This window comes from Bos taurus, chromosome 4 (genome assembly GCF_002263795.3).
Source record: "Bos taurus isolate L1 Dominette 01449 registration number 42190680 breed Hereford chromosome 4, ARS-UCD2.0, whole genome shotgun sequence".
NCBI lineage: Eukaryota > Metazoa > Chordata > Mammalia > Artiodactyla > Bovidae > Bos > Bos taurus.
In genome coordinates, this window is record NC_037331.1 from 82415340 (window position 1) to 82429079 (window position 13740).

Sequence of the window (13740 nt, forward strand, 5' to 3'; positions counted from 1 at the left end):
CAGCAGGCTGTGTACTGTGTTTTACGCATGTAAAAGAAGTATCTTTGTCACCACCCATCACACGCTAAATGACATTAGCCTTATCTTGCAATCATTTACTTCATTTGTAAAGAAGTAAGACCCAGAGAATTTAACCCCCATAATTCACAGAGGTCATAGTTAACTGCTGTAAAAAAGTTTACCTCAAATATTTCTAACAGTTTGGTCAGAAAATAGAAGGCACTCTAGGTAATTTTTTCATTGTTGATTCAAGATTTGAACACAAGAAGTCATACACTTTAAAGTATAGGATTTTCTCTTTGTTAGCTGATTTTTAAAAAAGTGGATACTTTTGTTAAATGAATGAGCGAATTGGATCTCTTGTCCAAGACTATGTATTTGGGTCTATTTTACTGCCCTAGTATGGAGAATGCTATTTAAAAAGATTGGCTTATTTCTTTTCCCTAATGTGGTCTGGAAGGAGAATCCACTGTGAGAAGACTTGGCTCCAGGGAGACAATGGGTGCAGTGTCAAAGAGACTCTTCCATCAGTCTGTGCCCTGCACCCCACTTCTCATGGTGACATCTGCATATGAAGGAGGAGGGACTGTCTAGTAGCTTTTCCCCACAAATTTTGTTGATTGCATGACTAACAAACAAGACTAACAAACAAATCTCTCTTCTCTAAGAGAGATCTCTGTTTAAATGACTGGCTGAGGCTGTGGAATGAGTTTTTAAACAGTTTACTACAGAGTTTATCAGAACCCTTAACCCTTAATCTAATCTCCCATAGGCCTGTGGCATGGGCAGCATTTTTCCACTGATTTAATTGTAGAATGCTTTTTTCTTCTCAAAGTCTTAGAAAGAATCAGCATTCCTTGGGGCATATTTTGAGTTTTGGAAACACACTTAAAGATAAGGGTTATACATTAAGTAGATTATAATTTGCTTTTTCAAAGTGCTTTCATGGCCCATTTTCTGGTTTTCACAAGAACAACTCTAGCTAACTAATGGGGTGGTTTAATACAGGCAGCATTACAGAGAATGAGATCTCACCAGTAGAGTGATGAGTCCTGGGTCCAGTCTCAGAGGCAACTATGGGATAAGCCAAGCCTGTCAACTGCCTCATTTGTAAAATGTGCCAGATGTTCCTCAGCTATAAAGCGCTCCAGTTGCTCTCAGAAGTCCCCCCACATCTCTGCTACTGGCATTCTATGAAATTGGATTCAATGAGCTCTACTCTTTGTTTTATTATCCCTAATCTCTGGGTGGCATTCACTCCTGTGGGGCTTTGTTATTTCTGCTGATGGCTTGGGCTTTGTAGGGGACTTATGCTCTCATTGATTTTAGTAGCAAACATTGCATTGAGTCTCAATTATGGGCCTGACACTGTTCTAGAAGATAGGGATGCAGAGATGAATGAGACAGTGTTTGCTCTCATGGGGCTTGTGGTAGAGAAAGCTAATAAACAAAAAGGCCAGATATGCATGGTAATGTGTAGTTTAAGAGAAGCATGCTCTGTGCTATCACAGCAAAGGAGAGTCCTCCCACCTTAGCTGAGGGACAGGAGACCAGGTCAGGAATGGCCCTTCTGCAGAACTTACACTGAATGAACCCAAGAAGGGGACATCCATAGTCATCAGGTGATAAGATATGCCAGGGAAAGAGGTTGATGTTGGAAAGACTTTCCAGGTAGAAGAAATCTTGGGTTTTATTGTGTCAATGGAGAAGGGAGTCCTTACATTCTTTTAGGTGAGGGAATGAGTCACATGATCAGATTAGCATTTTAGAAATAATTATTGTAATGGTATGAAATACAAACTAGAGGAAATGAAACTGGAGACTTTTTAGAAGTCTAGGCTAATAGTTTAATAATAATTATAGTTCACTTTTATTGAACACACGTGTGCCAGGCACAGACATAAGCTTTTTATGGCTCATTTCATGTATTATTCCTATAACATATGGTGTGTACTATAATTTATTACTAATGAATATTTTGGAAAACTGAGGTCTAGGATGCTCCAAATTTTTGGTGAGAGGGAAATGGTTCCCATCCAGTAGTAAGATGATCATTCGTCTATGTATGAATTTTGATACTTATGGTTTTGGAAACCACTAATCTTTTAAGAAAATACTCCCTTCTCCAGGGAATATTCTGGACCAGGAATTGAACCCAGGTCTCTTGCCTTGCAGGTGGATTCTTTACCATCTGAGCCACCTAGAAAGCCCAAGAAAACATTGGCACTTAGCATCTATTCTGCTTTAATGTTGCCAAATTACTTTGAAGGAAACTTGGGTTTTAGCTATGTTTTTTCCTCTTTAGCTCTGCCACCAGAGGAAATTCTAAATCTATGCCAATCTTTTTGTCTTTTAAGAGCAAGACTTGTGTTTTGTTCACCTGTCTATCTGTCAGAGTATTTCCTATGGAGGGTTGTAGAAACAGCTTTTTGTCAAAATAATGTCTTCCCAAATTACTCACACCTCTACTTATCCACACAGCAATTAGTAGTTATTTTGGGCTGATAATAGACATATTTACTGCAACATTGTGTTTTTTTGCCTCAAGGAGTAAGATTTATATAATTTTATTTTAAACTTAAGTCACAGTTTCATTTTCCACCACAACGGTTTTTGTTCTGCAATACCATCATGCTTCTTTCTTCCTCTTAAGACATTAAGAGCTTGTCTATGTGCTGTTTATAACTTCCATCTGACTTGAAGAATTAAAAAAAAACTTTAGAAGCCTTTTGCCATCTGAATGATAGAGTTCTAACTAGTGATGCACTTTTGGTATGAATTTGATGGGTGCATTTCTTAGTATTAGTTTGCTTAGGGTTAGGGTTAAACATGGACATTCAAGATAAATATTCCTGCCACATATGGTCAGCAGTAACTGCATGTGAAGACCACATCACAAGAGAAAGATTCTTCCTTGCTTGGACTCAGAGTGCTAGAGGATGGATGAAGTTTTTGCATTACTTTTTGTGGCTCAGTGGGAAAAGGATCTACCTGCAATGTAGGAGACACAAGAGACATGGGTTTGATACCTGGGTTGGGAAGATCCCCAGGAGGAGTAATTGGGAGCTAACTCCAGTATTCTTGCTTGGGAAATCCAGTGGACAGAGGAGCCTGGCAGGCTACAGTCCAAAGGGTCACAAAGAGCTGGACATGACGAAGCACACACACAATGCAACGCTTGCCTGTCTCTATACCTACAAGACTGGTTCATCAGTGTACCCAGAGAACTGAGTCATCACTGCTTTCCCACAGCACCCTGCTGGGCTTCATCTTGTGGTTGTCAAGTCATTTCAGCTGGTGTGGGTTGTTTGTACTCCTCGTGGTAAAGGGCGTCCTTAAACATGTTCAGTGATGTGCCCTTTATGGAGAGAGGGTCACAGGTTTTCACACGTCATGTGGCTACGAAACACGTTCATACTTTCCGTGTGCAAAAACCAAATAGGTATCTGCATCTTACCAGGGGAAAACAAGGGGGACTGTCTGTCCCCTGAAGTGAAGTGAAGTGAAAGTCACTCAGTTGTGTCTGACTCTTTGTGACCCCATGGACTATACAGTCCATGGAATTCTCCAGGCCAGAATACTGGATCCCCTTCTCCAGGGGATCTTCCCAACCCAGGGATCAAACCCAGGTCTCCCACATTGCAGGAGGATTCTTTACCAGCTGAGCCGCCAGGGAAGCCCAAGAATACTGGAATGGGTAGCCTATCCCTTCTCGAGTGCATCTTCCCAACTTAGGGATTGAACTGGGGTCTTTTTCATTGCAGGAAGATTCTTTACAAAATGAGCTATCAGGGAAGCCCCTCTAGAGAGAGGGAAAGTATTGTGAAATACCAGATTAGATGTTGACTCTTTTTTGGGGGGTGGAATTAATATTTTATTTTACTTCTTAAATAATTTATTGAAATATATTTGATTACAATGTTGTTGTTTCAGGTATACAGTAAAGTGATTCAGTTATATGTATATACACATATATGTGTGTATATATACACACACTTCTTAATAGTCTTTTCCATTATAGATTATTACAAGATATTGAATATATTTGACTGTGCTATATAGTAGGATCTTGTTGGTCATCGATTTATGTGAAGTAGTATGTATATGTTAGTCACACACTCCTAATTTATCCCTCCCCTGCCTTTCCCCTTTGATAACCATAGGTTTGTATTCTAAGTCTGTGAGTCTGTTTCTGTTTTGTAAATAAATTCACTTGTATCATTTTTTTTAGATTCCACATATAAGTGATATCATATATTTGTCTTTCTCTGACTTACTTCACTTAGTGTGATCATCTCTAGGTCATTCCATGTTGCTGCAAATTGCATTATTTCATTATTTTGTGCTGCTGAATAATTTTCCATTGTGTGACTCTTGTACATATTGTTTGAGGATATACTTTGATCATGTCATACATCTTATTTTTCATTTTCTGGAGCAGAAAAAAATTTATTACAAGCACCAAGCAAGGAGAATGGGTAGCTTGTGCTCAAAAACCTCAAACTCCTCAGACGCCTTCTATTTTGGCTTTTTTTCTCTCACGGTTGAACCCAAAACTGACTGCTTTAAATCCAACAAACACATGGTTGAATTTAGAGTGTTGCAGCTTTCAGTTTAACAAAAAACTTTCCCTCTTTGATTCACTGCCATTGAGTTTATGAGATGTGTCTTTTATTTATGATGATGGCACTCTGGTTTTTCTCTCCTCTCCTTCTATCCAGCCTCATTTCATTTCTCCTAGTGACAAAGGCCAAGGCACCAACTTAGCCAGGTCTCACCTTCTAGCTACGAGGGACAGTCTGGTGCCAAAGTGGCACTTCTCCAAGTCACCAGCCAAGACTCCTCCTTGTTCTGTTCCCAGCCCTGAGTGGTCTCCACTGTAGTCCACACTTTACCCTCATGTTTTGAAGGAGGGGCAGAGGGGAGATTGAAACAGACTTAGTGACACTTTATATCACCATGCTGCACTGGGAAACTTTATATCTTTACTATTGTTAATAAACCATATTTTTGCAACATACCAAATTATACCAATAATTAAAATTCTGACCCATAGACTGAAGAACTTGAAGTTCTCTGAGGCTTCTAACTTAAAACTGTATATATAGCTTTTGATATTGGAAAAAGAATTTTTTTTTAATTTAGGCCCCTTAAAACAGTTCAAATATTATGCCCCAAAATCCTGTTGATGGTGCTTCTGTCTGCTTCAAAAAAAAAAAAAAAAAAAGCTTTATTTCTAATATTCAAATTCATTTGGGATTAATTTCTAGGACTCTGTCATTTTATAGAGAAGAGCTCTAGGTGGCCTGTACATTTGTGGTTTCACATCATTTAACAAGTGACAGCAAGCCTAGTAGCACTTATTGTTTTCAGAATAGAATGCCTTGTTTATTCATTTATTTTTTTAAGATCCTGTATCTGTCACTGTTATTGTAAATACAAGAAGGTGCATGCTGTAATCAGAATCAGGAAAGACGTGACTACAAATGCAAATAGCAGCTGTACTTGCCCAGTTTTTCCTTAAACATTTAGCAAGTGTTCAAGATTTTCCCTCTCACTTAGAAAAGTAGGGGAAGGAGGAAGAGACTTTTCACCCACCTCTCTCTAACAGGAATTGTTTCTCTCCAACGCTAGGCATGCAAGAGGCTTCCATGAAGCTTACCGAGTCACTGCATGAAGTCTATGAGCCTGACTGGTATGGGCGTGAAGATGTGAAAATGGTTGGCGAGGTGAGAGCCGGTCACAGCGCTCGGGAGGCCCAGCATGGCTTCCCTGCGGGTCCCACCATGTCCTACTCACTCAACTTATCCCCTCTCAGCACTTCATGGCCCTAATCAGGAGGGGACACCATGTACCCAGAAGGCACTGTGCAGTTCCGCCATCCAGATTGATCCAAACTCATAGTGAGGAGTGAACATGATGATAAAACCACTTGGGTAGAAAGCAGGGAGTTTTAGACTGTTTTTCTTCAACATAAGAGTAGCACTTTTCTGTTCCTTACTACACTTCTTAGCCCATTTCAGCAGGAGAATTGGCTCATGACATGATTTTATGTACTGCCCCTACTTCCCCATCCCTCCTTGAAAGCAGGTACAGGAGCTGAGAAGAGGATCTGTTTCAGTTTACCACCAGCTGGTCCATTCGCCAGTCTGCAGGGCTAAGGACAGACCTTGCCAGTAGAAATTTAATTCATGAAATACTTTATCCCAAGACATGTCTTAACACTTAAAATGCAGTCTAGCCCAGGGCTGTCTGGCTCTGGAAAGCAAGAAAGTAGTTACTGTTGCTTTGAGGAAGGCAGGATGGGATGTGACACTGGGTGAGTTCTTCAACCTTCTTTGGTTTCAGTTTCCTCATCTGCAAAGTGAGAGTGTTAATTTTACCTCCTAATAACACACTGAAAGCCTGTGTACTCACACTCTCGACCTAGTGCACAGTTCATGTGATTGTTACAGACGTTAGGAATCCTGCTGTCGGGAGTTTTCTCATGACCAAGTTCTTTGTTAAAACAAAGAGTGGTTGTTTGTCATGCCCACTTCACGGGAGCTTGTTGCTTCTCGTGAGGCATGGAAGACCTAAGAGATGTGGCCTCCACAACCCAGGGGAAGATCTGGTAGGTGACATGCTGACCATCTATGCAGCCTTTGGAAAGATGGGTTAACAACTCATCTGGGTTGCTCCCTGAAAATTCTGACACTCCCATATTGATCACAAATCATAATCTTGTTATGACTGTGATAGAAACAGAGATTAGTTTTTTAATGAATAAGGCTCTTGTTAGCTCTGTTAACTTCTTTTGAAACCTTTCAGGATGTGAATTGGGCAAAATCAGCCTCCACACACCATTTTTCAATGCTGTTTTGAGTAATTACATCTTCTCATATTTCTTAAATATAAAGACACTGTTTCAACAGCATGTTTTAAAGGCTTACCTCATTTTGTAAATTTCTGATTAGAGGTGTAACATTTAAAATTCATCATGAAAAGAAGACTTTTTAAGGGAATGATAGAAGCTTGCATAAATGGCTTTTCCGAACACTGTGTTACGATTCTCTGTGTGGCAAATGCCACGATCTTGACCTTTATTCCTAAGGAAACAGCTGATATCCTACCTTGGTCCTTGTGGCTTCCAGAATTTTGGGAATCTTCAGTTGCTGACCCAAATATGAGCTCTTTTGAAGCTGAAGCACCTGACACCGCATGTTCAGAGGGTCTGCTCAGATAGAATATAAGCCTTTTTGTATAATGGATTTAAATTTTGGGGCTGCATAAAATTCTTGAATAAGGATCTATAACAGTTAGAACTGGGTTTTAAAGGGTGAAAAAGAAAAAGAAGCAAATCAACCATTAAAAAGTGGTTTCATCAAGACAGAAACTTCTCTCCCATAATGGACATTGAAGGTTGGCAGCCCATGTGTGGTGGGGGAACCCACGACCATCAGGGGCCCATCTTTGCATCCCTGATGTCATCTCTGCTTTCAAGTGACTGTCTGGCTCTGGCTATCAGCACTCATTTCTGTCTTCCAGTAACAGGAAGGAAGAAGCGTGGAGGACAAACCTCCCTTTAAGGACGTTGCCTTCAAGTCCCTCCTGTTGGCAGAATTAGTCTCATGGCTACAGTAGCTTGCAGTGGAGACTGATAAATGTGGTCTGTGTCCTAGGAGGCCATGTGCCTGGCAGAAACTGGAGGTTGTGTTACTAAGGAGAAAGAAAGGGTAGATGGTGTCAGGAGACCCCAAATGTAGTGATGGGAAGAATATGGAGTGATGTTCTTACACACTTGCTATGTGCTTGGGATTCTGTGAGGCACTTTATGTTGTCAGTTCCCTTGATTGGGTAAGCTGAAACTCATTCTAAAGTCACAAAGCTGGGATATGAACCCTGTGCTGGTGAGGCAGCCTGGTGTCAGAGACAGATCGTGGGCTTCACATTCAAGCGTTGAACCCAGACTCTGTCATTTACCAGCTACATGACCTAGGCCAGGTTGTATATCATCTCTGGGCTTCAGCATTCTCTTCTACATAAAGATAACAGGAAGACTTTTCCTCATAAGAATATTGAATGGCATTGAAACATGTATAATATCGTATATGAAACAAGTCGCCAGTCCAGGTTCGATGCATGATACTGGAGGCTTGGGGCTGGTGCACTGGGACGACCCAGAGGGATGGTACAGGGAGGGAGGAGGGAGGAGGGTTCAGGATGGGAAACACGTGTATACCTGTGGCGGATTCATGTTGATATATGGCAAAACCAGTACAATATTGTAAAGTTTAAAAATAAAATAATAATAAAAAAGAATATTGTGAGAATTAAATCACACACACACACACACAGACAAGTAAAGTGTTTAACCAGCTGCCTTGATGTCCATGGGTTGCAGAGTCGGACACAACTGAGCAACTAATACTTTCACTTTTGGGCTTCTTTGGTGGCTCAGATGGTAAAGAATCTGCCTGAAATGTAGGAGACCCAGATTAGATCCGTGGGTTGGAAAGATCCCCTGGAGAAGGGCCTGGCAACCCACTCCAGTATTCTTGGCAGGGGCATTCCATGGGCAGAGGAACCTGGCAGGCTTTAGTGCCTGCAGTCACAAAGAGTCGGATGTATCTGAGCAACTATAACTTGACAGAGTGACAGTAGTAGTCATAACAGTCATAATATCTGATAGTCACTATGTTTATCATAACTGGTACTCCATGCATGGGAGGGCCCTTTCCAGTGTAACTATAAGTTTTCTGCTGTCTGTGTGGAAGCTTCAGCAATGGTTTGTTGTTTGTATGGAGTGGCTTCTAATTTCATGGACTGCTTCAGAAGCAAGCTGTTTTACTGGATTTCTTCAGACTCTTAGCCCCAAAATCCATTTATAAGGATTTATAAGGGGCCTTCTGATGGAGAGGGAAATGGAAACCCACTCCAGTATTCTTGCCTGGAAAATCCCTTGGACAGAAAGGCCTGGCAGGCTACAGTCCATGGGGTTGCCAAGAGTCGGACACAACTTAGCGACTAAACCACCAACACCAGGAGCCTTTTGAAGTTTCTGTTGAATACATTCTTTATTAATTCAGAAGCAGAAATGCATTTTTAAATGAGCTGAGCCCTTAGGTAACCTATATATTCAGTATTGTAAATTTAGAAATGGTAGCCAAATTAAGGTATTTTTAAATAATCCACATTCCTTCTACCATTTACTATCCAAGGAACTAGTACTTATCTGATTTTATAGTTTCAGGCTTTTTAGAAGTTGGTGAAAGGTATCCAGTTAAAATAATTCTGCATTCATCTCTTTATTTCCTTTTTTCTTTCAGAAATGTGATGTGCTGTGGGAAGACTTCCATCAGAAATTAGTGGATGGGTCCTTGCTGACACTGGACACCTATCTGGGCCAATTTCCCGACATAAAGGTATTTTATTCTGTGTCTACAAAGGGAAGAATTTAATGGTGCATGTACTTATTAAAAATGGGCAAGAGATAAGTGGATAAGAGATAAGTTAAAAGTCCTCAGGCTTACATCAAAGACAGAAACTTTGTGCCTATTTAAGTGTGGGATTTTTATTCTGTTCCTATCAGTATAAAATGAAATATAGTTACAGAAATAAGATTTTCCCCTTTAATGAACTGCTTCATCTTTTATTTCTCTATAGAATTCTTTTTAATCCTATATATATATATATATATATATACATATATACACCTGATCATAAATCAGAGCTACTAAATAATTTCAGTCTATGTTCAAACCTTTTTATTATATGGGACTTGACAAGAATTTCCATTAGGATAAACAAGGTCACGAGGAAAGGAGAAACTTCATGGCAAATGTGAAAGCAAAATCTGATCTTTGTTCTGTATTTTGTATATGTTCATAGCACACCTGCACATTCTTAAGATGTAAGCATTTCAAATACATTTGCATCTGGATCTAAAAATATCCTGTCTAAAACATTTGTCTTATTTAACAGTTGGATTCATTGAAAGGGAAATACACAAATGAAGGATTGAATATCACAGTTTCAGAATTGACTCTCAAGGTAAAGATGGTTTTTAAGCCATCAGGCTTGTAGATAGCAAATGGTAGCTTTGATAGATCAACCCTCCAGTTGTTTTCCCAGCTGAAAGAGGACTTCAAGGTAAGACAGCCACATGCTGCCTTTCCTGTAGATCAAGGAGCCGTAAACCACCATCCATGGGTATTTGCAGTATCTTAGTAGGTGACCTTTGATGTAAAGTTCCATTTTAACCTGGTCTTTTTTTTTTTTTTTTTTTAGAAGCTTAAAACAATACCCATTTATTAGCTCACAGTCTGGAGAACAGAATTCCAGGCATGGTTGCCTAACCTTTATAGACATTGCCAAACACCAGGAAAATACCTGCAGTAGTGTGAACTGGCTTTGGCCATGAAACATAGTGAAACTTCTTGGCCGAAATCAATGATGTTCATTTCCTTGGCCCTGCACAGAATGCCTAATGCTAGTTGGCTAATACTTCAGTGTGTTTTGGGGAAGCCAGAGGCACCAGACAAGAACCTAAGTAAGTCAGACTAGATACATTAGCCTTGTTGGCAAAATATCCTGGAGAACAAATCTAGATATCAATTCTCAGTGATGTTATTATCATAGGCAGCAGAACAATTTATTCAGTCATTATATAACTACATCCTAATGAAAAGATTTTAAGTCAGTTTTTAAAATTTTCTGAGAATTAAAAAGTTTTTTAATAAATTTTAAAATTCTGTACACAGAGAGTGCATTTTGAGACATCTTCAGATACTTTGATAGGCATTGACATTTTGTATTGGAATTTGCAGCGTTTATGAAGCAAAGATTCTCAGAATTATCATCACACTTTAGAATATTGTTTATTGGATGGTAATTAATCTTCATGAAAATCAATTTCCAATAAGTCAGAAGGAGGTAAAAGAAAAGTTTGTCTTCCTATTGGAAAATTTCAAAGAACTTCACAACTTGTCTAAATTATTCAGATAATATTTGATAGTATGACTTTAATAAGCAAATGAAAATTGTGATTGCCTACAGAAGAACACATTTGAAAAGTTGTTGGGTTTCTTTCAGGATCAAAACTTAATGCCATCAAAAGAAGTGTGAAGCATTTATTATTTGTTATTTGCTATGGTACTTCCCAGCAAGTTATTTGGAAATTAGCCATTCTCTTTAGGAGTGGTGTAAAATTACAGAAGACAAATAGACACAGAACTACTTATGTTGAAACATAGATTAAAATAAACTCCTGATGGATTATTTTGGTTTATGTTTTCAGTTTGTTGAAACACTCAGTGGGATTTTTACTTTTCCTGGGGTCCATGTGGTGGAGGGGCAAGCATAAAAATGATCCTCCACTTACTGAAACATCTTTATAAGAGAGATCTGGAATCATTTTTCCAGCTGCATGCCCTGAAGATAAATGAAATATATTTCATGGTTTTACCTGCATCATGAAAAGAACCTACATAATCTCTCTCTCTGTTTTTGTGAAGTCATGTTTAGACTATTAGAGCATACACATAGGGTTTCAACCAAGATAGAGGATTGCAAAAGCATTTCATATGATGAACAGTGAAGGGAACAGCAGTGTTTATCTTGGAAAAGAGAAAATTTGGAGTTGGAGAGTAGGTGGGACAGCTGCTTCTAGTGATTGAAAGACTTATCTTTTATGAAAATACACGGAAGTATGCATTTACCCAGTGGCTGGAAGTTAGAAGTGGATATAGACTCCATCGTTTCATAAAGTGAGTGTTGAGTTTTTATATAATGAATGGGTTATTGATGAAAAGGGGCTTATGATTAAAAATACAGTGGAGAATTTTCAAAGCTTGGGACACAGTTAACCTCCTTGACTCTTGTTAATATCAACAAGCTGTGTGTAACCTCAGGCAGATTTCCAAATATTTACTGCAACCCATCAGCAAAGACTATGAAGTACCAGTTATGAGGGGATGATGTTTGACTTTTCCAACTGTGATTGGCAGGGCACCTGGTGTTACAGTTTTTTATACAGCACTGACATCTAACATCAGTGTTGTAATAAGAGCCAGCTTGTCACTAACCCAGGCAGGCTTACAGCTGTGAGCTGTTACTGTAAAATGCAGTTTAGAATTTATCTTGGCCACCATGCCTGAGCCACTAAGCATATATCTAGAGCGGGGGGCCAAAATGAATGCCGAATTGGGAGTATTGTTGAAATTTTAAAAATTTCAGTAAATTATTTTCTTTGCTGCAGAAGGTCAATTCATAGTGGGAAATCTGAAGTACTTTTAAATAAACCACTTAGTTCAACTATTTATTGGGACTTCCCTGGTGGTTTAGTGGTTAAGACTTCACTTTCCAATGCAGGGGTACAGGTTCAATCCCTGCCTGGTCAGGGAGCTACGATCCCCACATGCCTTGTCACCAAAACAAAACAAAAAATAGAAGGAATATTGTAACATGTTCAATAAAGACTTAAAAAAAATGGTCAGCATAAAAAGCAATCTTTTTAAAAAGACAGAAATCATTTACTATTAAGCTAGTAAATTTATTTAATAAAACTTACTATTGGATGGTTAAATTAGAATTGTATCATTTTCTTTGTAAAAGCTGTGGTGTATTAACTCTACCCTTACTTAGGAGATGAGGTTTTCCAAATATCAAATAGGTAAGGAAATAAGAGTGGCTCTTCAAACACAAAAATATGTGCATCAAAATGCGTGATGGCCTTCAAAATAATAACTTCTACCACAGTAAGCTGAACTCTGTAATTGACTTGTCAGTTACACAAGAAAATGACTCACATTATTTACTTCACTTCTTGTTTGTGAACAAAAAATAAGATGATCCAGTGTACCTTCCCAGGCTTGGAAGTAATTGAATTTTAACGCTTTTCAAAAATCAAATTTGTCTTCAAAGAATCCAGGTTTGCTTCTTGGAAGATATTAAAGGAAACTCCTCACTCCCACCCCACCCAAGTCCACAAACAGAGTTTTGTAAGAGTTTCCATAGCGTCACACAAGGCCACTGCCTCAAGGGTCAGTGCTTCCTGGGAGGTAACAGATATTTGCTAAAAATAATGAGCTTTGTCACCTTATCAGACACTTCTCTCTGCTCTGCCTGGACTAATTCATGGCATATTTTAAGTGAATGTGGTATATCAGCCAAATTTTTCGGTAACACCAGTTGGAAGTGGTCTGTGCAGAGTCAAGTGAAAGGGATTGAAAGTATCTAAATGAGAGTAACTGCCTCACGGTGCCTGTCACCTCTCCTTCAGGGAGCGTGGAGGGGGAGCACAGCAGGACAGACAGTATCTGGACGACAGAGTCTGTCACAGAAACCTGGGCACTGCTAGAAGAGTACTAACCCAGAGTTAGGAGCCGGGAATGAGTGAGGCAAATGAGGGCACAAAGGTTCAAAATATAAGGAGATGGGACTGCTCTGGTGGTCCAGTGGTTAAGAACCCACCTTTCAATGCCAGAGATGCAGGTTCAATTCCTGTTCTGGGAACTAAGATCCCACATAGCACGAGGCAACTAAGTCCGCGCTTTGCAAACTGCACAGCCCACACGCTCCCACATGCCACAGTGAAAATCCTGCATGCCACAGCTAAGACCGGACGCAGCTATAAATAAAGAAATAAGTATTAAGAAAAACTAATTTTAAAGTCAAAAATTAAAAAAAAAAAAACACAAAATCTTATGTGCCTGTTTTTTTTTTTTTTTTTTTTTTTAATTATTTCTGATACTCATTTCT

The 13740-nt window shown here is 39.2% G+C and overlaps 1 protein-coding gene across 2 annotated transcripts in view; it reads left to right on the plus strand.

Annotated features, from left to right (window-relative positions):
- AMPH (amphiphysin) overlaps window positions 1–13740 on the plus strand; it is a 212848-nt gene that overhangs the window by 119525 nt on the left and 79583 nt on the right. For both annotated transcript variants that reach the window (XM_059885736.1, NM_001098130.1), the window contains 2 exon segments: window positions 5635–5729; window positions 9309–9404. In XM_059885736.1, the coding sequence (XP_059741719.1) occupies window positions 5635–5729; window positions 9309–9404 (191 nt within the window).